Here is a 27,283-nt window from a genome sequence, read left to right on the forward strand (position 1 = left end):
AGGCAGCTGGGACCATAGTCACCAAGAAAACAATTGGTAACACACTACGCCGTGAAGGACTGAAATCCTGCAGTGCCCGCAAGGTCCCCCTGCTCAAGAAAGCAAATACATGCCCGTCTGAAGTTTGCCAATGAACATCTGAATGATTCAGAGGAGAACTGGGTGAAAGTGTTGTGGTCAGATGAGACCAAAATGGAGCTCTTTGGCATCAACTCAATTCGCCGTGTTTGGAGGAGGAGGAATGCTGCCTATGACCCCAAGAACACCATCCCCACCGTCAAATATGGAGGTGGAAACATTATGCTTTGGGGGTGTTTTTCTGCTAAGGGGATAGGACAACTTCACCGCATCAAAGGGACGTTGGACGGCGCCATGTACCGTCAAATCTTGGGTGAGAACCTCCTTCCCTCAGCCAGGGCATGGAAAATGGGTCATGGATGGGTATTCCAGCATGACAATGACCCAAAACACACGGCCAAGGCAACAAAGGAGTGGCTCAAGAATAAGCACATTATGGTCCTGGAGTGGCCAAGCCAGTCTCCAGACCTTAATCCCATAGAAAATATGTGGAGGGAGCTGAAGGTTCGAGTTGCCAAACGTCATGTTCGAAACCTTAATGACTTGGAGAAGATCTGCAAAGAGGAGTGGGACAAAATCCCTCCTGAGATGTGTGCAAACCTGATGGCCAACTACAAGAACCGTCTGACCTCTGTGATTGCCAACAAGGGTTTTGCCACCAAATACTAAATCATGTTTTGCAGAGGGGTCAAATACTTATTTCCCTCATTAAAATGCAAATTAATCTATAACATTTTTTACATGCATTTTTCTGGAATTTTTTGTTGTTATTCTGTATCTCACTGTTCAAATAAGCCTACCATTAAAATTATAGACTGATCATTTCTTTGTCAGTGGGCAAACGTACAAAATCAGCAGGGGATCAAATACATTTTTCCCTCACTGTATGCGCTTTAAAAGAAACTTCAGATTTGTATTACCTTGACCTATATCAATCTGATGAGGATTGATATAAACCTTAGTGTCAAGATATCAAAAGGGAATACGCTCCTGTTTCTGTTCATCTGTTTTTCTCTACAAGGTACAAATATGTCCATAACCTAGATAGTGAGTCAGTGGAGGGCGTTGCAACCTAATTTTGACCTCTCGCTCTTTGCAGTGTTCCTTTCCCCCCAACTCTCATGTACTGTACATTATCCTCCCCTATCAACTCTCATAACACAACAACAGCACTCATCAGTTATTCGAGAGGGCCTCCATCATACATGTTTTGACAAGCTGTCGTTTCATGGTGAAGGTACCAGGGTATTCTGAATGCACTCCACACTCCCCTGCATACCACTAGGAGAGGAGTTAAAATACCATTCATGCTATCTGTAACTCATACTCTAAAAAAAACCACTAAAAAAAACATGGCACCTTACTCACTCTCTGAGTAAAGTATGATCTGTAAAATGTTTGGGGCATACTACACACATCCTGCCATGTCTATTTGGAGTTTCTTATTATTCTCTAAAATGGGTCAATCCTGGTAGAAACGGATTGTCAATGAGTTTACACAAAATTCCCAGATACAAATTTGAGTTAATGGTTACAAGTCAACACCCAACGTCCCTTGAACCGGTGTCATCAACACAAAATTATGTGAAAGAGGTAGTTGGCTTTAAGAGACCACATGGGTCTGTGAGTAAATTGTTAAGGAGAGTTCTTTAGAGTACAGTCTGATGCTAAAAACTGTGATATATTACTTCCCTCTGCTTTGTAGGTTATGTTTTACAAGGGGTGGTTTCATGTGTTCCTTGTCAACCATACATATTAGTTTTTTCCACCCAGATGATCCTAAAATATTCCCAACAATTAAATACACATTAAATTGTTCCATTGACTAAGCTTACAATGGCAACAACAGACTGCTGATGTCTTGATTATATATAAAACTTTAATGGATGGAGTGACACGTCTTCTTACAGCACAATAAGTCAGGTAGGTGCCTTTTGATTAAACTTTCGACCAGTCACATTGTGCAGGATCGATGACGTTATGGCAAAACAGGAAGCTTTGAGGAATTCCCTCAGAATTTCCAGAATCCTCCTCACCACACAGCGGCTCAGTTACACAACATTCACAACAAAGGAGTTTGCGGTTGAACAGAACCTTTCAATCCAAACCACTAAGTCCATAGAAAGAGTAGGGTGAGCTTCCACAGAGTGGAATATGAATGAGTTATCCATCTTTAGAACATGCCAACCAGTTTGAATTTGCCCTCCTGTTTGTTGGGCACTACATTGATGAAGGTCTTGTAGAGCACAGTTCCTGTGGGCAGCTTGGTGATGACCTTGAAGGTCTCAGGGCTGCGTGGGGCTGGAACATACACCTCCTTAGTGAACCTGACAATGCCATCCTCCAGGGCATACAGGGTGTTGTTGGTTCCAATCCCCACCTGAGAGAGAGATGTGGGGGATAGAGTGTGAGATTAGTTGACAATCAACCGGCGACCTGCAGACATTTTAAGGCTTCCAGGGGTGTATTCACAATACCCACTCGGGGGTGCTGTATTACATGGCATGTAAGCCAGTCTGTGAGAAGTGAGCCGGTAGCTTAGTGGTTAAGAGCGTTGTGCCAGTAACCGAAAGGTCGCTGGTTCTAATCCCCGAGCCAACTAGGTGAAAAATCTGTCGATGTGCCCTTGAGCAAGGCACTTAACCCTAATTGCTCCTGTAAGTCGCTCTGGATAAGAGCGTCTGCTAAATAATGTAAACGAGACAGGGAGGGACCTACCTGAATTTTTCCAATAGAAACTTCCAAACAGTTTTGTGTTGGGAGTAAAGTGTTTCTGTTGCAAAACATTTAGCTGCGGTGCTAAACCTTTTGCTACAATATGCAACTAATGAATACACCCCAGGATATTAAGAGTGAAAGTGTGAAACCTTACATGTGCTCCTGGTTGCCACCGCATGAGCCTCTGTGTTGCTAGGATGTTGCCAGCATGGACAAAGTTCCCTGAAGGTAGATGACAACAAAACAGAAGTGTTAGTTAGACGATGCAAACATGTGTAAGATCAAAATACATAACATGCACCTCACAGAGATGTCAGAACTAAACATAGCATACTGACAAATAAGAGCATTCACATAGCTACCGTCTGTTTTCTTGAAGCCATATCTGCGACCGGGGCTCTTTCCCCCGAGGTTCTTGCTGCTACCGCCTGCCTTCTTGGACGCGAAGCGCACCCAGTCCACAAGAGACGACTGGCAAGGAAGCAGAAGACCTGCGATTTCATTGAGTTAACATTGTAGTTTGGAAACATTGTAACAGTTGATAAATGACTGTCTGGCTTGTATAATGGCAATGGGCTGTTGAATGCCATTTGTGATGCTCATGCTATGTTAGCAACTTCTTTCCAATGTAGGTAGCTGGTAGCCTGATACACCAGTCGTAGTCCTGTCTTGACCATGTTATCCAATCCCTGGACAGCATGGCCACGCATTATTACATAAACGAAAACCTAACATCTTGTCTGTCACGAACGTTAAATTATATTTGAACTTACTCTACCAATTGTCCATAGTGTTGGTTCTTATATAGGGTGGAATGAGACAAAATATCCAAAGGAACATTTTATAAAACAGACTTTCCAAACATGGATCTGTTGTAGACCCACTTCCTCGCTGCTTTCCTCATGTCGAAATAAAAGTCCTGCACGTACGCCATATGTGCACAAACAAGCAATAACCTGTGGGGGACTTTTATTTCGACATGAGGAAAGCAGAGAGGAAGTGGGTCTACAACAGAAAGTCTTTAATAATACGTTCCTTTGGAAAGGTTGTCTAAAATTCCACCCTATTATGAACCAACCCCACAGACAATTGGTAGAGTAAGTTCCAATATAATTTGTATCAACATTCATGACAGACAAAGGACATTTGTGGCAAATAACATTTGATTTGCTTTGAAGCTCTGTCAGAGTGACCATCGGGTTATGGTCACCTCCCTGACTAAGGCCCTTCTCACCTGATTGCTCAGTGTGGCCAGCTTTAGGAAGAGTCTTGGTGGATCTAAACTTCTTCCATTTAAGAATGATGGAGGCCACTGTGTTCTTGGGGACCTTCAATGCTGCAGAGATGTTTTGGTACCCTTCCCCAGATCTGTGCCTCGACACAATCCTGTCTCAGAGCTCCACAGGAAATTCCTTTGACCTCATGGCTTGGTTCTTGCTCTGACATGCACTGTCAATTGTAGGACCTTATCTAGACAGGTGTGTGCCTTTCCAAATCATGTCCAATCAATTGAATTTGCCACAGGTGGACTCCAATTAAGTTGTAGAAACATTTCATGGATGATCAATGGAAACAGGATGCACCTGAGCTCAATTTCGAGTCTCATAGTAAAGGGTCTGAGTACTTATGTAAATTAGGTATTTAAAAAATACATATTTATACATTAGCAAGAAATTCTACAAACCTGTTTTTCGCTTTGTGATTATGGGGTGTTGTGTGTAGATTGAGGATTTTTTATTTTATTTAATCCATTTTAGAATAAGGCTGTAACGTAACAGTGGAAAAAGTCAAAGGGTCTGAATACTTTCCGAATGCACTGTATGTATTGACTCAGGGATGTGAATACTTATGCAAATGAGATATTTCTGTATTTCATTTTCAATAAATGTGCAAACATTTCTAAAGCATGACTTCAAGGGGGGCCAGCCCCATGAAGACTGAAGGCTGTAATCGCTGCCAAAGGTGCTTCAACAAAGTACTGAGTAAAGGGTCTGAATACTTATGTAAATGTGATATTTCAGTTTAATTTTTTATAAATTTGCAAACATTTCTAAAAACCTGTTGTTTTAGTTTTCCAAACAATCGGTTTAAATACCTGATTGCATGGTTGGCTATAAGTTACTTGCCCAGACTGCAAATGAAACCTGAAATCACCCATGATTGAAATTCTGTGTGCAGAACTTGCTTTCCTGTGATCTTGGCCCGGGCCAGTAATACTCTCCTTCGGGCCAGTAGTTTTCACTTGGTACACCACTGGCAAATGTACCTCTTGGGTACATATCAGAATTACCTGTATAAATTGCTTCAACAATGGAAACTCTGATACACTTTAATCTTTGTTTGACAAGTGGTTCTGAAAGGTCATTAAATTACCTTTCAAATTATATATAATATAACCAACTTTGAAAGCACCAGCTATAACTATTGTTTAAAAATAACCCACATTCTGCCATTGACATTAGAATGTTGGAAGCTTAGCCATAGAACTCCATGTAGTGGGGCAGCTATATTTTTGGATTGTACATTTGGTGATAGAGGCGCCACATTTCAAACACACAGCTAGAACAGGGTTTTTAAAAGATTTGTAGATACAGGGTCATCACAGGATTCACGTATATAAAAAATATTTGGTTAAACTATGCAGAAGGCACGAGAAAGTGACTAATGCCATGCCAGCTAGCTTCAAAAACACGTTATCCGGCTGGGTAACTTCACAATAAATAAGCGTCATTGGCGTATATTAGTCTAAATTGAAGTGTGTGTTTTATAGAGCGGTTTGAATTAACGCAAATAAATGATAATGTGTATATTTTACCTGCTCTGGACTTGTACCTCAAGAACGCGAGCGCCGCCATGTTGGATCACGTGACATCAACACGTCAACGTTGTGTCACATCAAAATCTGAACTAGTGACCGCTTGTCACTAGTAACCACAGCCATAAAGTCAAAATTGGCTAGATCGGAAAAACTCTTACACTAAAATGAACTTTTTGGTCTTAATTAAAGATTAGGTTTTGGCATAAGGTTGCCAGTGTGGTTTAGGTTTAAAATAAATTGTTAAAAAGAGAAATTGTAGAAATAGGCGGGGTTTAACCATAATTGTGGCTGCGGTAACTAGTGACGACCCTTTTGTCTAACCTAAAACGGTTATGGAAATCCAAAATTGCAATGGCTAGCAAGAGCAATAGCTAGACAGTTTGCGAAATTATTTTTGTTGTCGTGAAAATAAAATATTGAACACCTTCTACAAGAACGTGAGTAGATAGTTATTTTCAATTAATTTGAAAGATAACGACGTTAGATATTAACGTTGTATTGGTAGCTAAACGTTAGTTAGCTAACTAGCCTCGACAACATTTATTAGCTACAGTAGCTAGCTAAATGTAATAGTATGACATTAACCCAGCCCCAGACTATAGGCCTCGAATGTTACTGTTACTATAATTGTTTACACGTTAACTGTAGCTTTACTGTGCAGTATTTCTCAAGTAAAAGTAGTAAGTGCACTGCATAGTCTACCGAGTCGGGAAAGTCTGGCCGGTGGCTCAGGACTGATTTGCAAAATAACTTCATCTTTTGCAAACTATCGTAAATAAACCTCAAGCTACACGCTGTTTGTTTATCAGTGCCCAAAATCACTTGCTAGCTAAGTTCTAACTCTGTTGAAACAATGAATGTCAATGAAGCTAGCAAGTAGTAGCTAGCAGGCACATTGGGCAGTACGCAAACGATTCGTTCTTTTTGAACGACTCTTTTTACTGACGAGTCATGATTTGTTTTTCTCAGTGACTCGTTCAATCTTTCGTTTGACCTGCTGGCAGCAGGATTGATACGGTATACGCGGCAACAGAGACGTTCTCCGACCAATTATGTCTATAAACCAGATAGTAGCAGCAGCGTATGGGATGAGTCAAAGTTAGTGTAAAAAGGGGTCAATGCAGATAGTCCGGGTAACTATTTGGTTAACTAACTATTTAGCAGTCTTATGGATTGGGGGTAGAAGCTGGTCAGGGTCCTGTTGGTTCCAGACTTGGTGCGTAGGTACTGCTTGCCGTGCCGTAGTAGCGAGAACAGTCTATGGCTGGAGTCTTTGCCAATTGTTGGGGCCTTCCTCTTCTTCAATGAGGTTTAACCGCGGTTGGCATCCAATTTGTTGCATTACCGCCACCTACTAGACTGGAGTACAACTCCCTTATATTTTGCTTGAAAAATAAAATAAAGAAATACCCTACCATCTAACACTACACTCACAAATTCAAAAATATTATTAATAATTAACACCACCCTACTTCACTATTTAAATATATTAATTCCTACCTCATGTCCTCAACCTGAAATGATGGGACATCACCACTTAAAACTCCCTGTAACTCTTCTGATGTAAAGTCTCGCACACCCAAATACCTCTCTGCAGCTGCCACCAAAACCTCAATTTTATTCGACTTACGTTCCATCCCTGCAGTACAATTAATAACCATTGCTATAAATGCTAAAAGTCCAATCTTACTGAAACATATATAACTTGTTGGCCTATCCCTCTGTACTGGTACATACAGTTGAAGTCAGAAGTTTACATACACTTAGGTTGGAGACATTAAAACTTGTTTTTCAACCACCCACACATTTCTTGTTAACAAACTATAGTTTTGGCAAGTTGGTTAGGACATCTACTTTGCGCATGACACAAGTAATTTTTCCAACAATTGTTTACAGACAGATTATTTCAATTATAATTCACTGTATCACAATTCCAGTGGGTCAGAAGTTTACATACACTAAGTTGACTGTGCCTTTAAACAGCTTGGAAAATTCCAGAAAATGATGTCATGGCTTTAGAAGCTTCTGATAGGCTAATTGACATCATTTGAGTCAATTGGAGGTGTACCTGTGGATGTATTTCAAGGCCTACCTTCAAACTCAGTGCCTCCTTGCTTGACATCATGGGAAAATCAAAAGAAATCAGCCAATACCTCAGAAAAAAAATTGTAGACCTCCACAAGTCTGGTTCATCCTTGGGAGCAATTTCCAAACGCCTGAAGGTATCACATTCATCTGTACAAACAATAGTACGCAAGTATAAACACTGTGGGACCACGCAGCCATCATACTGCTCAGGAAGGAGACGCGTTCTGTCTCCTAGAGATGAACGTACTTTGGTGCGAAAAGTGCAAATCAATCCCAGAGCAACAGCAAAGGACCTTGTGAAGATGCTGGAGGAAACAGGTACAAAAGTATCTATATCCACAGCAAAACGAGTCCTATATCGACATAACCTGAAAGACCGCTCAGCAAGGAAGAAGCCACTGCTCCAAAACCGCCATAAAAAAGCCAGACTACAGTTTGCAACTGCACATGGGGACAAAGATCGTACTTTTTGGAGAAATGTCCTCTGGTCTGATGAAACAAAAATAGAACTGTTTGGCCATAATGACCATCGTTATGTTTGGAGGAAAAAGGGTGTCGCTTGCAAGCCGAAGAACACCATCCCAACCTTGAAGCACGGGGGTGGTAGCATCATGCTGTGGGGGTGCTTTGCTGCAGTAGGGACTGGTGCATTTCACAAAATAGATGGCATCATGAGGAAGGAAAATTATGTGGATATATTGAAGCAACATCTCAAGACATCAGTCAGGAAGTTAAAGCTTGGTCGCAAATGGGTCTTCCAAATGGACAATGACCCCAATCATGCTTCCAAAGTTGTCAAAATGGCTTAAAGACAACAAAGTCAAGGTATTGGAGTGGCCATCACAAAGCCCTGACCTCAATCCTATAGAACATTTGTGGGCAGAACTGAAAAAGCGTGTGCGAGCAAGGAGGCCTACAAACCTGACTCAGTTACACCAGCTCTGTCAGGAGGAATGGGCCAAATGCACCCAACTTATTGTGGGAAGTTTGTGGAAGGCTACCCAAAACATTTGACCCAAGTTAAACAATTTAAAGGCAATGCTACCAAATACTAATAGTGTATGTAAACTTCTGACCCAATGGGAATATGATGAAATAAATAAAAGCTTAAATTAATTACATCATTTAGCAAACGCTCTTATCCAGAGCGACTTACAGTTAGTGAATACATATATATATATATATATATTTTTTATACTGGCCCCCCGTGGGAAACGAACCCACAACCCTGGCGGTGCAAACGCCATGCTCTATCAACTGAGCTACATCCCTGCCGGCCATTCCCTCCCCTACCCTGGGCCAATTGTGCGCTGCCCATGAGTCTCCCGGTCGCGGCCGGCTGCGACAGAGCCTGGATTCGAACCAGGATCTCTAGTGGCACAGTTAGCACTGCGATGCAGTGTCTTAGACCACTGCGCCACTCAGGAGACTTCTCTCTACTATTATTCTGACATTTCACATTCTTAAAATAAAGTGGTGATCCTAACTTTCCTAAGACAGGGAATTTTTACTAGGATTAAATGTCAGGAATTGTGAAAAACTGAGTTTAAATGTATTTGGCTAAGGTGTATGTAAACTTCCGACTTCAACTGTATCTACTACTCTCACCACTCCTCCCCCTTGACCCATCTTCCTCTACTTTCTTCACTGCCTCAGCATATGACAACTTCTTCACTACTCTTACCCTGGAAACCTCAACCTGCCTCTCTCGCACGGGACATTTCTGATCCCCAGCCCCATGGGCACCCCTACAATTAGCACATACCACTACTTTCCCCAATGCTACAGATTCCTTTGTCTCATGCCCTTCTGCACACTTCTCACACCTTGGAACCTCCTTCCTACACACTGCTGCCACATGCCCATAAGTTTGACACCTGTAACATCGTAATGTATTCGGCACATCAGCTCGTACAGGATAACTTATATATCCTAACTTCACTTTGTCAGGCAAAGGCTCAACTTCAAAGACCACTTATGGTTACCCTCACCGATTCCACTATACCCAACGCTTTTTTCACCCATCCTGAAACCACAAATGGATCAGCCAAAAGGCAAGGGTGGGGCCTTCCTCTGACACCACCTAGTATTCTAAACTGAAGATCATGATTAGTTGATTATTGGAGTCAGATGTGTTAGCTGGGGCTGGGACAAAAGTGTGACACGAATCAGGCCCCCGAGGACTGGAGTTGCCCATCCCTGCTCTACCCTCTGTAGTGCCTTTGGGTCGGATGCCAAGCAGTTGCCATACCAAGCGGTGATGGAGCCAGTCAAGATGCTCTCAATGGTGCAGCTTTAGATCTTTTTGAGGATCTGAGGGCCCATGCCAAATCTTTTCAGCGTCCTGAGGGGGAAGAGGCATTGTCGTGCCCTTTTCATGACTGTGTTGGTGTGTTTGGACTAGGGCTGTGCGATATGGCCAAAATATCATATCACTGTATTTTTAAAAATGTTGATGGGATGATGGTATTTGATAGTATTTCATGTTTGTTTTTTTAAATAATAAAAGTTCTACATTTTCTTTATGAGTAGTGCGTGACCCTAGGCTGGCAACACATACATTCTAAGTGATTTCAATGGGTCTTTCTCCATTCTGATTGTTTTATACTGTTCAATTCAACTTCAACCAAAAAGTAATTTTAAGCATTTTCATAAATTTCTGCATTTCCTGCACTGATTTGAGATCATTTCCACACTGCCACGTAGGGCTGCACAATATGGGCAAACAATCTAGGCCTTATTTTTAATCAAATGTTGCAATTGCGATTTGACAGGTGAACTGTTGGAATCATGGAAATAGAATGATTATTCTAATTCTAAATGTAGAATATAATAGTGGGCACTTTGTTTGACATGACAATGAATGAAAACGCCAGTGTTGATAAGTGTTTCCTAGGTGACCCTATAATCTTTGGCTACATTGAATGTTTTCTCTTAGCTACTACATGTAGCTAACATATTCATGCTTCGCATATTCCTCTTTGAGTTAGAAGATACTGTTGCACAAACAACATGCTGATTTAGGTCTAAACCATCACTGGTATTATCAGGCTTTAAAGCTAGTTACATTTGCCCTGACTCAGTATATTTATTAGCTAGCTAGCTAGCCAGCTAACTAGCAATTAGCATTAGCGGCTAACACGATTTAGGCCCAATATGCTAAGAAAGATAAACTAGCCTTTTGCAGATGTAAGAAACACAAACTAATAGTGTAAGTATAGAACACTAGTGGATTTATATTAAGAAGCAAAGTGAAAACAGCATCGTTGTCATGCATTGACCATGCAGACTGAACGCAGGTGTCTCGTGGTCAAGCAACAACAAATGTGCTCCTTGAGTGACAGGGGATGGGGCTAGGTCTGTGTGAAAAGCGGCATGGAGACAGAGAGAGCGGAGAGAGATGACTAAAGTAGCGGAGTAAACTATAAAAATTGACACTACAGACGGGGTATCACATTTAACAAACCAAACATTCAAATTCTGTTATGGAAGGTAAAGTAAAAACCCAAACCAGTCCGTGCATCAATACTGGTATATTGTAAAATATGGTATACCGCCCAGCCCTAGTTTGGACCATGATAGATCCTTCGTGATGTGGACACCGACGAACTTGTAGCTCTTGACCCGCTCCACTACAGCCCTGTCGACGTGAATGGGGGCATGTTTGGCCCTCCGTTTCCTATAGTCCACGATCAGCTCCTTTGTCCTGCTGACGCTGAGGGAGAGGTTGTTGTCCTGGTACCACATTGCCAGGTCTCAGACTTCCTCCCTATAGGCTGTCTCATCATCGTCGGTGATCAGGCCAACCACCGTCGTGTCATCGGCAAACTTCATGATGGTGTTGGAGTCGTGCAGTTGTGGGTGAACAGGGAGGACAAGAGGGGACTAAGCACGCACCCCTGAGGGGCCCCTGTGTTGAGGGTCAGTGTGGTGGATGTGTTGTTGTCTACCCTCACCACCTGGGGGGTGTCCCGTCAGGAAGTCCAGGATCCAGTTGCAGAGGGAGGTGTTCAGTCCCAGGGTCCTTAGTTTACTGATGAGCTTGGAGGGCACTATAGTGTTGAACTCTGAGCTATAGTTAATGAAGAGCATTCTCACGTAGGTCTTCCTTTTGTCCAAGTGGGAAAGGACAGTCTGGAGTGCAATAGAGATTGTGTCATCTGTTGGGGCAATGTGAGTGCTACGGGGCAATAGTCATTTAGACAGGTTACCTTGGCGTTCTTAGGCAGAGGGACTATAATGGTCTGCTTGAAACATGTAGCTCAGGGTTTATCAACTAGATTCAGCCGCGGGACGATTTTTTCTTGAGCAGATGGTCTGGGGGCCGGGACATAATTATAAATCATTTGTAGACTGCAAATTGACCTAAATCATTTGTAGACTTGCAAATTGACCCGCAAGCCCAAACAGATATAATATTTCACTAAAACATAGTCATTTTCAAATCTTGCTTACATTTGCATACGATAACGTGTCTCTCTATTATGCATAGGAATACTTGGGAACAGATTTCCAAAATTAAAATCACCTGGAGCTGATTTCCTGGTGTGTTTAGTCTTAAAAAAAGTATTATTGCTCAGAAAACTTGGGGGGGCCAAATAAAACCGCCTGCGGGCCACCATTTGGGGAACCCTGATATAAACCCTGAATTGCTGATGCTATGTTTTGGCCAGTGAGAGGCTTTGAAGCCACTGGAGTGTGAGGCCAGTCACTGCCTTCCTATTCATCTATATCCTCTACAAACCTCACTACTCCCATCCCATCCCCCCCACCCAAACCCCATCCCCGTCCAGCCTCTGACCCTGTCAAACTCTCCCATACAATTGACAATATAATACAACACGTTCATCCGTTTCTTCCACCATACACCCATCACACATTCCAGTAACATGCTTCCCTACTAATTTCAAATAATTCAATCCCGTATGCCCTAATCCTACACTCTATAGAAAATGCTTTAAAAAACAACCTTAACATACAGATGACAATACAACAGAACAGATGAACCGGAATGACATTGACTCTCTCGGGTGGCCAACAAGAATGATCTGAAAGCCATGCCCCTATTAAGCCACTCCTCCAGTCTTCTGATCTAACCCGGTGGGTCATAGCTCAATAGCCCAGCATCAATAACCCAACAAGCAAACTAAGTGACCCAACTGGCTGGGTCAAAATAACCCAACGTGTGTTCTGTCCAATATTTATCCAAATTGGGTTGTTTTTAACTCGCCATTTTTTGGGGGGACAACATTACTTATTCTCTTCTGTTCCCATTACAAGACCCAATTTCTCGTACAGATTTCCTTTTACTATATTTTCCTCTGCCAGCAATCTAACCTAAACTTTCAGATTAATGTTTTAACCTCTCCTCTCCCTAATTGCACCTGTATATCCACAAAATAATTTTTCACTGCTTTCTTTGCTATTATATCTACTATATAATTTCCATTGACTCCTGTATGAGCAGGGATCCAACGAAACTGAACCTCTATCCCATTTATTTGTAACCCTAACAGCATCGTCATTACTTCTATCCATAAATCCTCACATTCTGACTTCCCTGATTTTAAACTACACAAAACCGATGCAGAATCTGAACATATTACTACTCTTCTTGGTTCACCTCCTCTATCCATTGGGCACTGTTCTTCCTGACATTGTACACTAAGCGGAACCTAGGTTGAAGATGACCAAGAGCGGAACTACAACGTCAGAAGAACAGCACCCACTAGCGGTCTCTCTAGGCTAGTATGGCCAGAGAGGGAGGCCAATATAGATAATCTTTAGCCTACTTAGGCCTACTCAAATAGAATGCAATAGATTGTACATTAAATATGTATGTTATCATTCTGGATGGAACATAATTAATAGTGGCAACCATACAGAATGCAATGGCGCCGCCAACATAACACAATGGTTCTGATTTTAACCTGCTTTGTCCATCCACAGTCAGTCTCGACTGTCTGAGACTGGACCCACCATGGGCAGCTACAGTGACTCCACCAGTGACCTGGACGAGGATCTCCCTGTGTATGACTTCCTCCAGCCCGACCGTAGCCTGAGCCAAGCCTTCCAGAGCCACACAGATCAACCAGACCTGGTGGTCCCGGACAGCTCTCATACAGACATCCCCATAGGGGTGGCTGATGTTATGATGATCAGTAGTGATGATGAGGAAGCGGAGGTTCCCTATATCCCCCTGGCGCTGAGACTCAAACAGAGACAGGAGGGTGTGGAGCCTGCATCGTCCACTCTCAGTAATGGACAGGACAACCATCACTCCTCACCTGACCCTCCTGGTGGTTTAGGCCGGTTGGCACCGAATGGTCACTCAGAGTCCGAACCTCTATTCACCTCATACAAGACCCTAAACGGTCATCGTAGGATGGAGAAAGGTGGGGGACCAGACTGGGATGACCCAGAGGAGGCAGCTCTCCCTCAGCTGTGGCCCCCGCCAAAGCCCTCCTCCTGGGCTGGGAACACTACCTCCCCTGCCAAGAGGAAGCCCTCCAAGAGGAATGCTGAGGAGAACCAGGGGTCCAGGGAGGAGGCGCTGAGGAGGAGGGAGGCCAGGGAGAGGCAGCAGGGGGACAAGGAGGCGCGGATGCTGCAGCAGGAGAGGCAGAAGGCGGAGAAGAAGGCCCTGGCGGAGGCTGTGAAAGCACTGCGACCAGAGGAGTGTATCAAACACATAGTGGTATCTGTGGATCCAGGTGGGTTGAAGAGAGGCAGTGGCTGTGTTTCGATTCCCTACCTTTCTCCCCGGAGTGTGCACTTGCTCACGGTCTTGCCCTCATGGATTTAAAAGCATTGAATAGGTGTAAGCAAGGGCTACACAGAGGATTTTGTAGTTCCCAGTTTCCACCATATGTGCGTGCGTGTGCTTATGTGTGTGTGTGTATGTGTGCCTACGTATGCGCAATTATGTGTATTTGTGTGTGTGTGTGTGTGTGTAGGTCTGTTGCAGTTGGAAGGTGGGGGCACTCTGCTGACGTCGCTCCAGGCCTTGGGCTGCAGCTGTGCCATAGAGAAACAGCCCCTCCCTCGCAGCGTCAACTGGGTCAGGAGAACACCTAGCACTCAGGTGACTGGACCATCACTCACACACACACATCTCTATCGCTTCTCCCCATGCCATGCTTATCCATACTGTATTAACCAAGCACTAAAGTGTGTTTTCATCTTCATCCTATTCATGCAACGCAACTAGGGATGTGACAAATCAAAAATGTTTCTTTATGTTTAAACTGCCATTTTAAAAATCTGTTTTCCATTAAAACGATAACATTTCATAAAATGACATGTGAATTCACAATGCAGCTGTGCTGCTGCCAGAAACTGTTTGGGTCTCATGGTGCGTCCCTTTCAGATGGATAAGCATTGTACATGTACTATCATTACTGTACCTCAATTCCACCTCGCAAAGTTTGCATTTCCTTCTCATTTAACACTCAAAGTATTGCCATACAGGACTTAGCTGCTGTCTGTTGCCTTTCTCTGCCATTTTTCCAACTGTTAACGACAATGACGTAGTGGGGTCGACTCCAAAATAATTGATTCCTCGACTCCTTGCATGTCGACTCCCGGTGTCGACTCCCATTTCTGGGTGTCAAGATTCGAATCCACTACAAATCGACTCCTAAGATTCAGCATTTTTGGAACGGAGGAGACTGATTATTTTCTGTACTTCTGAGAACACAAACACTCGCATCTTTCATAGCAAGCTAGCGAGGGACGGATGGAGAGAGAGGGGAGGGGCACAGTATAGGCAGTTTGTGCACTAGGCCTATTTATCGAAATGCTGTATCTTGCAATTTCTTGGTTTACAATGTCTCGCAACTTCAGTAAAGCAGGGTCTATTGTCACTGAATAGGCTACCTGATTAACTCTTTAGTATTATCCCAGTTTACCCATTTGCTTATTGTCTTGCCTACGCCTAGCGAACAGTTTTTAAATTATATGAGAAAAAAATATTCCATTTGATTTGGAACGGCAAGCCAGACAAAATTAAACGGGTCTATTTATATAATGAATATGAATTCGGAGGACAGATATTATTAAATATTAAAGCTAAAAGCTTCAGTCATTAAAAAGTTATACTTAAATCCAAACTGGTTCTCTAGCAAATTAGTAAGATTGTCTCACCCAATGTTCAAGAATGGCCTTTTTCCCTTTATTCAGATTACAACCTCTCACTTTCAGTTATTTGAAAAGGAGAGAATCTCCCAAATATCACTATTTGTAAAATAAGCCATAGATAGTTGGTTGCAATTTCAATTTAGTCCTCCAGAAACGACAGAACAAATAATGCAACAAATATTGTGGTTAAACTCAAATATACTAATTGATAAAAAACCATTATGTTTTGACCAAATTTGTGAAAAAAATTTGATAAATAAAAAAGTATACCAGTTTCATTTAAGGACCAAAGGATGACAGCCGTCCCATATAGATTGCAAAATAGTTGGGAAGAGATTTTTGACGAACCGATTCCATGGCATAGTGTTTATGAACTGATAGGCAAAAGACGCCGGATTCAAAACTTTCAATTTTTCTATTTAAATTGATATATACAATTCTTGCTACCAATAGAATGTTATTTATATGGGGGATACAATCTTCCCAGCTCTGCAGATTTTGCTGCGAAGAGACAGAATCATTAGATCATTTGTTTTGGTACTGTCCATTTGTAGCTTGTTTTTGGACACAGGTCCAGGAATGGCTAAAGGATTGCAATATTTACCTGGAGCTAACCCTGCAGATAGCACTACTGGGTGATCTGAAAAGTCATAGTCAATCGATCAATAATATAATAATACTTTAGCAAAAATGTTTATTTTCAATTTACAATCTGTAGAAACAATGAGAATAGAAAGGTTCAGAACTTTTGTAAAACATCACAGTACAGTTGAAAAATATATGGCAAATAGAAATCCAATATGGATGGTGTTAAGAGATAGATGGGTGGTGTTGAATGGAGTTGAAGGATGGGACTAATAACAACTAACAACAAGAAGATAACTAATGTAAAGCATACTGTGTCCATAATAAGTATATAGGTTATAGGTTGAGAGCTTTTGTGAAAGACCACAGTTAGAAAGATATGGCATATAGAAGCAAACCGGATGGACATCATGAAAATGATCGGAGAGGTAGAGGAAGTTGAGGAGTAAAAACAAATAAAATAAAATTATTGTCAAATTGACTGTGTCCATAAAATGTATATAGTTATGTATAAGCTGGAAGTAGAGGCCTAAGCATTGTTGTTCACTAGTTTACTCCAATTAGGGAAGGGGTAGTGGGTTGGAAAGTAATAAAGGGAAATATATTTTTAAAAAGGATATGTATATGTGTGTATGTGGTCCTCTGTAGCTCAGCTGGTAGAGCACGGCGCTTGTAACGCCAAGGTAGTGGGTTCGATCCCCGGGACCACCCATACACAAAAACAAAATGTATGCACGCATGACTGTAAGTCGCTTTGGATAAAAGCGTCTGCTAAATGGCATATTATATTATATATTATAAATAAGTATTATACCCCCTCTCAATCAGAAAGATTTCTGGCTCTCAGGTGTCTTTTATACAGGTAACGAGCTGAGAGTAGGAGCACACTCTTAAAGGGAGTGCTCATAATCTCAGCTTGTTACCTGTATAAAAGACAACTGTCCATAGAAGCAATCAATCAATCAGATTACAAACTCTCCACCATGGCCAAGACCAAAGAGCTCTCCAAGGATGTCAGGTACAAGATTGTAGACCTACACAAGGCTGGAATGGGCTACAAGTCCATCGCCAAGCAGCTTGGTGAGAAGGTGACAACAGTTGGTGCGATTATTCGCAAATGGAAGAAACACAAAAGCACTGTCAATCTCCCTCGGCCTGGGGCTCCATACAAGATCTCACCTCGTGGAGTTGTAATGATCATGAGAACGGTGAGGAATCAGCCCAGAACTACACGGGAGGATCTTGTCAATGATCTCAAGGCAGCTGGGACCATAGTCACCAAGAAAACAATTGGTAACACACTACGCCATGAAGGACTGAAATCCTGCAGCGCCCGCAAGGTCCCCTTGCTCAAGAAAGCACATATACAGGGCCGTCTGAAGTTTGCCAATGAACATCTGAATGATTCAGAGGAGAACTGGGTGAAAGTGTTGTGGTCAGATGAGACCAAAATCGAGCTCTTTGGCATCAACTCAACTTGCTGTGTTTGGAGGAGGAGGAATGCTGCCTATGACCCCAAGAACACCATCCCCACCGTCAAACATGGAAGTGGAAACATTATGCTTTGGGGGTGTTTTTCTGCTAAGGGGACAGGACAACTTCACCGCATCAAAGGGACGATGGACGGGGCCATGTACCGTCAAATCTTGGGTGAGAACCTCCTTCCCTCAGCCAGGGCATTGAAAATGGGTCGTGGATGGGTATTCCAGCATGACAATAACCCAAAACACACGGCCAAGGCAGCAAAGGAGTGGCTCAAGAAGAAGCACATTAAGGTCCTGGAGTGGCCAAGCCAGTCTCCAGACCTTAATCCCATAGAACATTTTTGGAGGGAGCTGAAGGTTCGAGTTGCCAAACGTCAGCCTCGAAACCTTAATGACTTGGAGAAGATCTGCAAAGAGGAGTGGAACAAATCCCTCCTGAGATGTGTGCAAACCTGGTGGCCAACTAAAAGAAACGTCTGACCTCTGTGATTGCCAACAAGGGTTTTGCCACCAAGTACTAAGTCATGTTTTGCAGAGGGGTCAAATACTTATTTCCCTCATTAAAATGCAAATCAATTTATAAAATTTTTGACATGCGTTTTTCTGGATTTTTTTGTTGTTATTCTGTATCTCACTGTTCAAATAAACCTACCATTAAAAATTATAGACTGATCATGTCTTTGTCAGTGGGAAAACATACAAAATCAGTAGGGGATCAAATACTTTTTTCCCTCACTGTACATATACCTATTTGAATATACACTGCTCAAAAAAATAAAGAGAACACTAAAATAACACATCCTAGATCTGAATGAATGAAATAATCTTATTAAATACTTTTTTCTTTACATAGTTGAATGTGCTGACAACAAAATCACACAAAAATTATCAATGGAAATCAAATTTATCAACCCATGGAGGTCTGGATTTGGAGTCACCCTCAAAATTTAAAGTGGAAAACCACACTACAGGCTGATCCAACTTTAATGTAATGTCCTTAAAACAAGTCAAAATGAGGCTCAGTAGTGTGTGTGGCCTCCACGTGCCTGTATGACCTCCCTACAATGCCTGGGCATGCTCCTGATGAGGTGGCGGATGGTCTCCTGAGGGATCTCCTCCCAGACCTGGACTAAAGCATCCGCCAACTCCTTGACAGTCTGTGGTGCAACGTGGCGTTGGTGGATGGAGCGAGACATGATGTCCCAGATGTGCTCAATTGGATTCAGGTCTGGGGAACGGGCGGGCCAGTCCATAGCATCAATGCCTTCCTCTTGCAGGAACTGCTGACACACTCCAGCCACATGAGGTCTAGCATTGTCTTGCATTAGGAGGACCCCAGGGCCAACCGCACCAGCATATGGTCTCACAAGGGGTCTGAGGATCTCATCTCGGTACCTAATGGCAGTCAGGCTACCTCTGGCGAGCACATGGAGGGCTGTGCGGCTCCCCAAAGAAATGCCACCCCACACCATGACTGACCCATCACCAAACCGGTCATGCTGGAGGATGTTGCAGGCAGCAGAATGTTTTCCACGGCGTCTACAGACTCTGTCACGTCTGTCACGTGCTCAGTGTGAACCTGCTTTCATCTGTGAAGAGCACAGGGCGCCAGTGGCGAATTTGCCAATCTTGGTGTTCTCTGGCAAATGCCAAACGTCCTGCACGGTGTTGGGCTGTAAGCACAACCCCCACCTGTGGACGTCGGGCCCTCATACCATCCTCATGGAGTCTGTTTCTGACCGTTTGAGCAGACACATGCACATTTGTGGCCTGCTGGAGGTCATTTTGCAGGGCTCTGGCAGTGCTCCTCCTGCTCCTCCTTGCACAAAGGCAGAGGTAGCAGTCCTGCTGCTGGGTTGTTGCCCTCCTACGGCCTCCTCCACGTCTCCTGATGTACTGGCCTGTCTCCTGGTAGCGCCTCCATGCTCTGGACACTACGCTGACAGACACAGCAAACCTTCTTGCCACAGCTCGCATTGATGTGCCATCCTGGATGAGCTGCACTACCTGAGCCACTTGTGTGGGTTGTAGACTCCGTCTCATGCTACCACTAGAGTGAAAGCACCGCCAGCATTCAAAAGTGACCAAAACATCAGCCAGGAAGCATAGGAACTGAGAAGTGGTCTGTGGTCACCACCTGCAAAACCAGTCCTTTGGTTTTGTATGGGGGTGTCTTGCTAATTGCCTATAATCTCCAGCTGTTGTCTATTCCATTTGCACAACAGCATGTGACATTTATTGTCAATCAGTGTTGCTTCCTAAGTGGACAGTTTGATTTCACAGAAGTGTGATTGACTTGGAGTTACATTGTGTTGTTTAAGTGTTCCCTTTATTTTTTTTGAGCAGTGTGTGTGTGTGTATATATATATATATATATATATATATATATATATATATATATATATATATATATATATATATATATATATGCGAGAAAAAAACATATGGGGGATTGGAAGTGATGCAGACAATTACATTGATGGAAGTTACAATCTATCTGCAATATTAAAGCTGATCTATCCCCTAAAATCTTTTTAAAGAAAATTTAAAAAAAAATAGGCTAGGATATTCTACACGCAACAGACCGAAACCTTAACACACACTTGCATCATTAGGGAAGCGAAAGAGCGGGGCTGTAATCATTAGTCCAAACAGTTTGCAACTAAAACTAGAGTTTCTATTAAACAAATTCAGGTAAGTCCCTCCCCGTTTCGTTCCGTTTGCTTCTATTCTGAAACATTTGCAACAGAATAATGAATACGCCCCAGGCGAGCCAGCGTGAGGGAGGGAGAGAAAGGAGGGGGCAGGCAGAAAGAACCGTGGTGCGCATATGTCCTGGTAATCTGAAACTCGCAATGTTTGTCTTGAATGGCTCGCAAATTCACCAAAGTAGCCTAAAGTTCGCCTCTTCCTCTCTGGTTTCATTTAAATTACACAACTTTCCCCAGGCCTTTATAGCCTATCCTCTAGTTAGGCTATAACAAGGAAAATAATGTTTTGTGATAACTGCACTGTGATTTTAATTATGTGGGGGGGGGAAACAAAAAACATAGTTTTTGGGTTAGGGATATTTCTTAACGTTAAGGATCCCAATCTTGTTTAAACGTTCACATCCGTACATGCAACCCATAGCTTTTTGTGGTCATGTTGAATCTGTGACGCATTATGGGTAAATTGTTACTGACTGACTGATGTACAATTAATAATGAATAGTTTATTTATTATGCCAGGTGATTTGTAGATCGGTCACTTGGCAGTCGCTGACTGCAATGTAGTTGATCAATGTCAAACAAACCCTTAATCTCTGTTGCTTCTCAGACAGGTGAGGTGTTGTGTATCCCAGAGGCCCACACAGTGATGCAAGTACCTGTTGATGACTTCATCAACCTGATCCATAGCTACACTCAGGTGAGTGACACCTCTCTGGGTCGGGCGTTGCTATGGTATCATCCCACTTCCTGTTTCTGCTGACTAGCTGGAATGTGCTAGTTGGGGAGGGGTGTTCGCACAGCAGTTCATGGTCATAGGTCTATACATACACATATACACTGCGGGTACAAAACATTAGGAACACTTTCGTAATATTGAGTTGCACCCACCTTTGCCCTCAGAACAGCCTCAATTCGTCGGGGCATGGACTTTTTTGTCAAGTTGTCAAGCGTTCCACAGGGATGATGGCCCATGTTGACTCAATGCTTCCCACAGTTGTCAAGTTGGCTGGATGTCATTTGGGTGGTGGACCATTCTTGATACAGACAGGAAACTGTTAGCGTGAAAAACCCACCAGCGTTGCAGTTCTTGGCACACTGGAACCTACTACCATACCCTGTTCAAAGGCACTTAAATATTTTGTCTTGCCCATTCACCCACAATCCATGTCTCATGTACCCCATAATGTCAAAGTGGAATTATGATTTTCTAAATGTTTACAAATTAAATAAAAATGAAAAGCTGAAATGTCTTGAGTCAATAAGTATTCAACCCATTTGTTATGGCAAGCCTAAATAAGTTCAGAAATAAAAATGTGCTTAACAAGTCACATAAGTCACTCTGTGTGCAATAATAGTGTTTAATGTGATTATTGTATGACTACCTCATCTCTGTAACCCACACATACAATTATCTGTAAGGTCCCTCAATCAAGCAGTGAATTTGAAACACAGATTCATCCACAAAGACCAGGGAGGTTTTCCAATGCCTCGCAAAGAGGGGAACCTATTGGTAAAAATGGTCCTGGGCTGGCGTGGTTACACATTTTACATTTACATTTGAGTGATTTAGCAGACGCTCTTATCCAGAGCGACTTACAGTTTTAGTGAGTGCATACATGTTCATACTGGCCCCCCGTGGGAATCGAACCCACAACCCTGGCGTTGCAAACGCCATGCTCTACCAACTGAGCTACACGGGACTACACGTGGTCTGCAGTTGTGAGGCCTGTTGGATATACTGCCAAATTCTCCAAAACTATGTTGGAGAGGCGGCTTATGGTAGAGAAATTAACATTAAATTATCTGGCAACAGCTCTGGTGAACATTCCTGCAGTCAATATGACATTGGATGCTCCCTCAACTTGAGACATTTTAGAGTGGCCTTTTATTGTCCCCAGCACAAGGTACACCTGTGTAATGATCATGCTGTTTAATCAGCTTCTTGATATGCCACACCTGTCAGGGGATGGTTTATCTAGGCTAAGGATAAATGCTCACTAACAGTGATGTAAACAAATGTGGGCCCAAAATATGAGAGAAATACACTTTTTGTGCATACGGAAAATGTATTGGATCTTTTATTTCAGCTCATGAAACACTTTACATGTTGTATTTTTTTTTTGTTGAGTATAGATAAAGTGAACCTGATTTAAACAAATAGTACAAAAACAATTGTACTTTTTAATTTCTTTATTGAGCAAATTGATCCAACATTCACTTTCTTTGTGGGGAAAGGTATGTGAACCTCTAGATTAATGAGCTCGATAAAGTGTATGAAAGTAGTCAAAAGTGTACTATTTTGTCCCGTATTCCTTGCATGCAATGACTACATCAAGCTTGTAATTCTACAAACTCCTTGGATGCATTTGCAGTTTTTTCGTGTTGTGGGTTATGTTTTGCCCAACCAGAATTGAATGGTGAATAATGTCTTATGCCATTTTCTATTCAAGTAAGAATAGAAAATGTTTCTGAACAGTTCTAAATTAATCCTGATAATGCCATGATTAAGAAAAAACATGAATGTATCATGAATAATGATGAGTAAGAAGCTTACAGAGGCTACAACAAAACATGCTAAAATGCTAACATGGGCTCACCATTAACAATGACCCGGAAGAGCATATTAGTATGTTTTGTTGTAGCATATTGCTGATTATAAACTGGGTGGTTTTAGCCCTGAATGCTGATTGGCTGAAAGCTGTGATATCAGACCCGTATACCACGGGTATGACAAAACATTTATTTTTACTGCTCTAATTACGTTGGTAAACTGTTTATAATAGCAATAAGGCACTTCGGGGGTTTGTGGAATATTGGAAATATACCACGGCTAAGGGCTGTATCCAGGCACTCCGTGTTGCGTCGTGCTTAAGAACAGTCCTTAGCCGTGGTATATTGGCCATAAACCACACCCCCTCTGGCCTTCTTGCTTAAGTATACCTTGTTGTCGAGCAACAATAAGAACAACCAAGAAGGCATAGTCACACAATGATGATGTACAGTATTTCATGCTAAACATCCGTACAAAAAAATACACAAAACAACCTTTGCCGTCTCAACACTTGTGCTGATAATAATTGCATCAATCCAGGACACATTTGCAAATATTAGGCAATAAACTGTGACCAGATTCTGACCTCCCTCTCTCCTCGCTGTCTGTATGTTACCCAGGAGCAGAGGGGTGGAGGTGCAGACTGTAGCCCCTCTTTGACCTCCTGGACCCTGGGTCTGCAGGCTAGCAACCCTGGCAGGACCCCCAGTCTGGTGGTCATAGACCTGGAGAAATACTTCAGGTGAGGGGGCTGGAGAGAGAGAGATGTGGTTTGCGTCCCAAATGGCATCATATACCCTATAAAGTGCACTATCTATGGGTCTGGTCAAAAGTAGTGCACTATGTAGGGACTAGGTACTATGCAACCGTTCCCTTAGGGGGGTATATATAATAGTTTATAAAGCATTTTTTAAATCATTTATAAAAAAATGTAAGCATTCATAATGAAATGGTTTATTGCTAGACGTTATTATAAAGTGTTATCATTTCAAGTAAGTGTGACTTGGAGGAAGGAAAAGTGTTTCTTGTAAAAACATCAAACTTCGTCATGCTGTGTCCCATAAAAGTACTCAATTTTGCCAAAAAAACACAAACATAAGGTTTTGCCTACAGATCCCAGAAGTCCCAGAGCCAGAAGAAGTTCCGGGATGCGGTCCTGGGGGAGGAGCAAGCAGCAGGAAAGGGGGCGGTGAAAAAGAGGAGGAAGAAAGATGGAGGTGATGCACTGCCCAAGGTGTCTCGAGTTGAGGTGGAGGAGGTGGGTTGTTGTCATTAGCAGCTGGTAGATAACATCTTCAAATCAAATCAAATCAAATTTTATTGGTCACATGCGCCGAATACAACAGGTGCAGACATTACAGTGAAATGCTTACTTACAGCCCTTAACCAACAGTGCATTTATTTTAAACAAAAAAAGTAAAAATAAAACAACAAAAAAAGTGTTGAGAAAAAAAAAGAGCAGAAGTAAAATAAAGTGACAGTAGGGAGGCTATATATACAGGGGGGTACCGTTGCAGAGTCAATGTGCGGGGGCACCGGCTAGTTGAGGTAGTCGAGGTAATATGTACATGTGGGTAGAGTTAAAGTGACTATGCATAAATAATTAACAGAGTAGCAGCAGCGTAAAAAGGATGGGGTGGGGGGGCAGTGCAAATAGTCCGGGTAGCCATGATTAGCTGTTCAGGAGTCTTATGGCTTGGGGGTAGAAGCTGTTGAGAAGTCTTTTGGACCTAGACTTGGCACTCCGGTACCGCTTGCCGTGCGGTAGCAGAGAGAACAGTCTATGACTAGGGTGGCTGGAGTCTTTGACAATTTTGAGGGCCTTCCTCTGACACCGCCTGGTATAGAGGTCCTGGATGGCAGGAAGCTTTGCCCCAGTGATGTACTGGGCCGTACGCACTACCCTCTGTAGTGCCTTGCGGTCGGAGGCCAAGCAGTTGCCATACCAGGCGGTGATGCAACCAGTCAGGATGCTCTCGATGGTGCAGCTGTAGAATTTTTTGAGGATCTGAGGACCCATGCCAAATCTTTTTAGTCTCCTGAGGGGGAATAGGCTTTGTCGTGCCCTCTTCACGACTGTCTTGGTGTGTTTGGACCATGATAGTTCGTTGGTGATGTGGACACCAAGGAACTTGAAGCTCTCAACCTGTTCCACTACAGGCCCGTCGATGAGAATGGGGGCGTGCTCAGTCCTCTTTTTTTTCCTGTAGTCCACAATCATCTCCTTTGTCTTGGTCACGTTGAGGGAGAGGTTGTTGTCCTGGCACCACACGGCCAGATCTCTGACCTCCTCCCTATAGGCTGTCTCATCGTTGTCGGTGATCAGGCCTACCACTGTTGTGTCGTCGGCAAACTTAATGATGGTGTTGGAGTCGTGCCTGGCCATGCAGTCATGGGTGAACAGACAGTACAGGAGGGGACTGAGCACGCACCCCTGAGGGGCCCCCGTGTTGAGGATCAGTGTGGCAGATGTGTTGTTACCTACCCTTACCACCTGGGGGCGGCCCGTCAGGAAGTCCAGGATCCAGTTGCAGAGGGAGGTGTTTAGTCCCAGGATCCTTAGCTTAGTGATGAGCTTAGAGGGCACTATGGTGTTGAATGCTGAGCTGTAGTCAATGAATAGCATTCTCACGTAGGTGTTCCTCTTGTCCAGGTGGGAAAGGGCAGTGTGGAGTGCAATAGAGATTGCATCATCTGTGGATCTGTTGGGGCGGTATGCAAATTGGAGTGGGTCTAGGGTTTCTGGGATAATGCTGTTGATGTGAGCCATGACCAGCCTTTCAAAGCACTTCATGGCTACAGACGTCAGTGCTACGGGTCGGTAGTCATTTAGGCAGGTTATCTTAGAGTCCTTGGGCACGGGGACTATGGTGGTCTGCTTGAAACATGTTGGTATTACAGACTCAGTCAGGGACATGTTGAAAATGTCAGTGAAGACACTTGCCAGTTGGTCAGCACATGCTCGGAGTACACGTCCTGGTAATCCGTCTGGCCCTGCGGCCTTGTGAATGTTGACCTGCTTAAAAGTCTTACTCACATCGGCTACGGAGAGCGTGATCACATAGTCATCCGGAACAGCTGGTGCTCTCATGCATGCTTCAGTGTTGCTTGCCTCGAAGCGAGCATAGAAGTGGTTTAGCTCGTCTGGTAGGCTTGTGTCACTGGGCAGCTCGCGGCTGTGCTTCCCTTTGTAGTCTGTAATAGTTTTTAAGCCCTGCCACATCCGACGAGCGTCAGAGCCAGTGTAGTACGATTCAATCTTAGACCTGTATTGACTCTTTGCCTGTTTGATGGTTCGTCGGAGGTCATAGCGGGATTTCTTATAAGCGTCCGGGTTAGAGTCCCGTTCCTTGAAAGCGGCAGCTCTACCCTTTAGCTCAGTGCGGATGTTTCCTGTAATCCATGGCTTCTGGTTGGGGTATGTACGTACGGTCACTGTGGGGACGACATCATCGATGCACTTATTGATGAAGCCAGTGACTGATGTGGTGTACTCCTCAATGCTGTCTGAAGAATCCCGGAACATGTTCCAGTCTGTGCTAGCAAAACAGTCCTGTAGCTTAGCATCTGCGTCATCTGACCACTTTTTTATTAACCGAGTCACTGGTGCTTCCTGCTTTAGTTTTTGCTTATAAGCAGGAATCAGGAGGATAGAGTTATGGTCAGATTTGCCAAATGGAGGGCGAGGGAGAGCTTTGTATGCGTCTCTGTGTGTGGAGTAAAGGTGGTCTAGAGTTTTTTTCCCTCTGGTTGCACATTTAACATGCTGGTAGAAATTAGGTAGAACGGATTTAAGTTTCCCTGCATTAAAGTCCCCGGCCACTAGGAGCGCTGCATCTGGATGAGCGTTTTCCTGTTGATTAATGGCCTTGTACAACTCATTCAGTGCAATCTTAATGCCAGCATTGGTTTGTGGTGGTAAATAGACAGCTATGAAAAATATAGATGAAAACTCTCTTGGTAAATAGTGTGGTCTACAGCTTATCATAAGATACTCTACCTCAGGCGAGCAAAACCTCGAGACTTCCTTAGTATTTGGTTTTGTGCACCAGCTGTTGTTTACAAATATACACAGACCGCCACCCCTTGTCTTACCAGAGTCAGCCGTTCT

At 43.1% G+C, this 27,283-nt stretch overlaps 2 protein-coding genes across 2 annotated transcripts in view; one reads left to right on the top strand and one right to left on the bottom strand.

Moving 5' to 3' along the window:
* Positions 1-1,939: 1,939 nt before the first annotated feature.
* Positions 1,940-5,681, bottom strand: LOC311132532 (large ribosomal subunit protein bL27m-like). Its single transcript, XM_084165802.1, has 4 exons — positions 5,612-5,681; positions 3,159-3,287; positions 2,951-3,018; positions 1,940-2,458 (listed from the first exon to the last, which is right to left on the bottom strand). The coding sequence occupies exons 1-4, from the start codon at positions 5,649-5,651 to the stop codon at positions 2,252-2,254; spliced, it is 444 nt and encodes a 147-aa protein (XP_084021928.1). The 5' UTR covers positions 5,652-5,681; the 3' UTR covers positions 1,940-2,251.
* Positions 5,682-5,894: 213 nt separating this feature from the next.
* Positions 5,895-27,283, top strand: part of eme1 (essential meiotic structure-specific endonuclease 1) — a 33,284-nt gene continuing 11,895 nt past the window's right edge. The window contains exons 1-6 of the mRNA XM_084165794.1: positions 5,895-6,051; positions 13,652-14,415; positions 14,659-14,786; positions 21,229-21,318; positions 23,793-23,914; positions 24,286-24,430. Of these exons, the coding sequence (XP_084021920.1) occupies positions 13,683-14,415; positions 14,659-14,786; positions 21,229-21,318; positions 23,793-23,914; positions 24,286-24,430 (1,218 nt within the window). The 5' untranslated portion in view covers positions 5,895-6,051; positions 13,652-13,682. The remainder of the gene's footprint in view (positions 6,052-13,651; positions 14,416-14,658; positions 14,787-21,228; positions 21,319-23,792; positions 23,915-24,285; positions 24,431-27,283) is intronic.

The sequence above is a fragment of the Coregonus lavaretus genome (genome assembly GCF_964263955.1).
Source record: "Coregonus lavaretus genome assembly, chromosome: 1".
Classification (NCBI taxonomy): Eukaryota; Metazoa; Chordata; class Actinopteri; order Salmoniformes; family Salmonidae; genus Coregonus; species Coregonus lavaretus.

Excerpts from the sequence above, each read along its gene's own strand:
- LOC311132532 (XM_084165802.1), bottom strand. The coding sequence starts at position 5,651 with ATGGCGGCGCTCGCGTTCTTGAGGTACAAGTCCAGAGCAG. Across the intron at positions 3,288-5,611 it reads GAGGTACAAGTCCAGAGCAG|GTCTTCTGCTTCCTTGCCAG; the intron begins GTAAAATATACA and ends ATGAAATCGCAG. Across the intron at positions 3,019-3,158 it reads TGGCTTCAAGAAAACAGACG|GGAACTTTGTCCATGCTGGC; the intron begins GTAGCTATGTGA and ends ATCTACCTTCAG.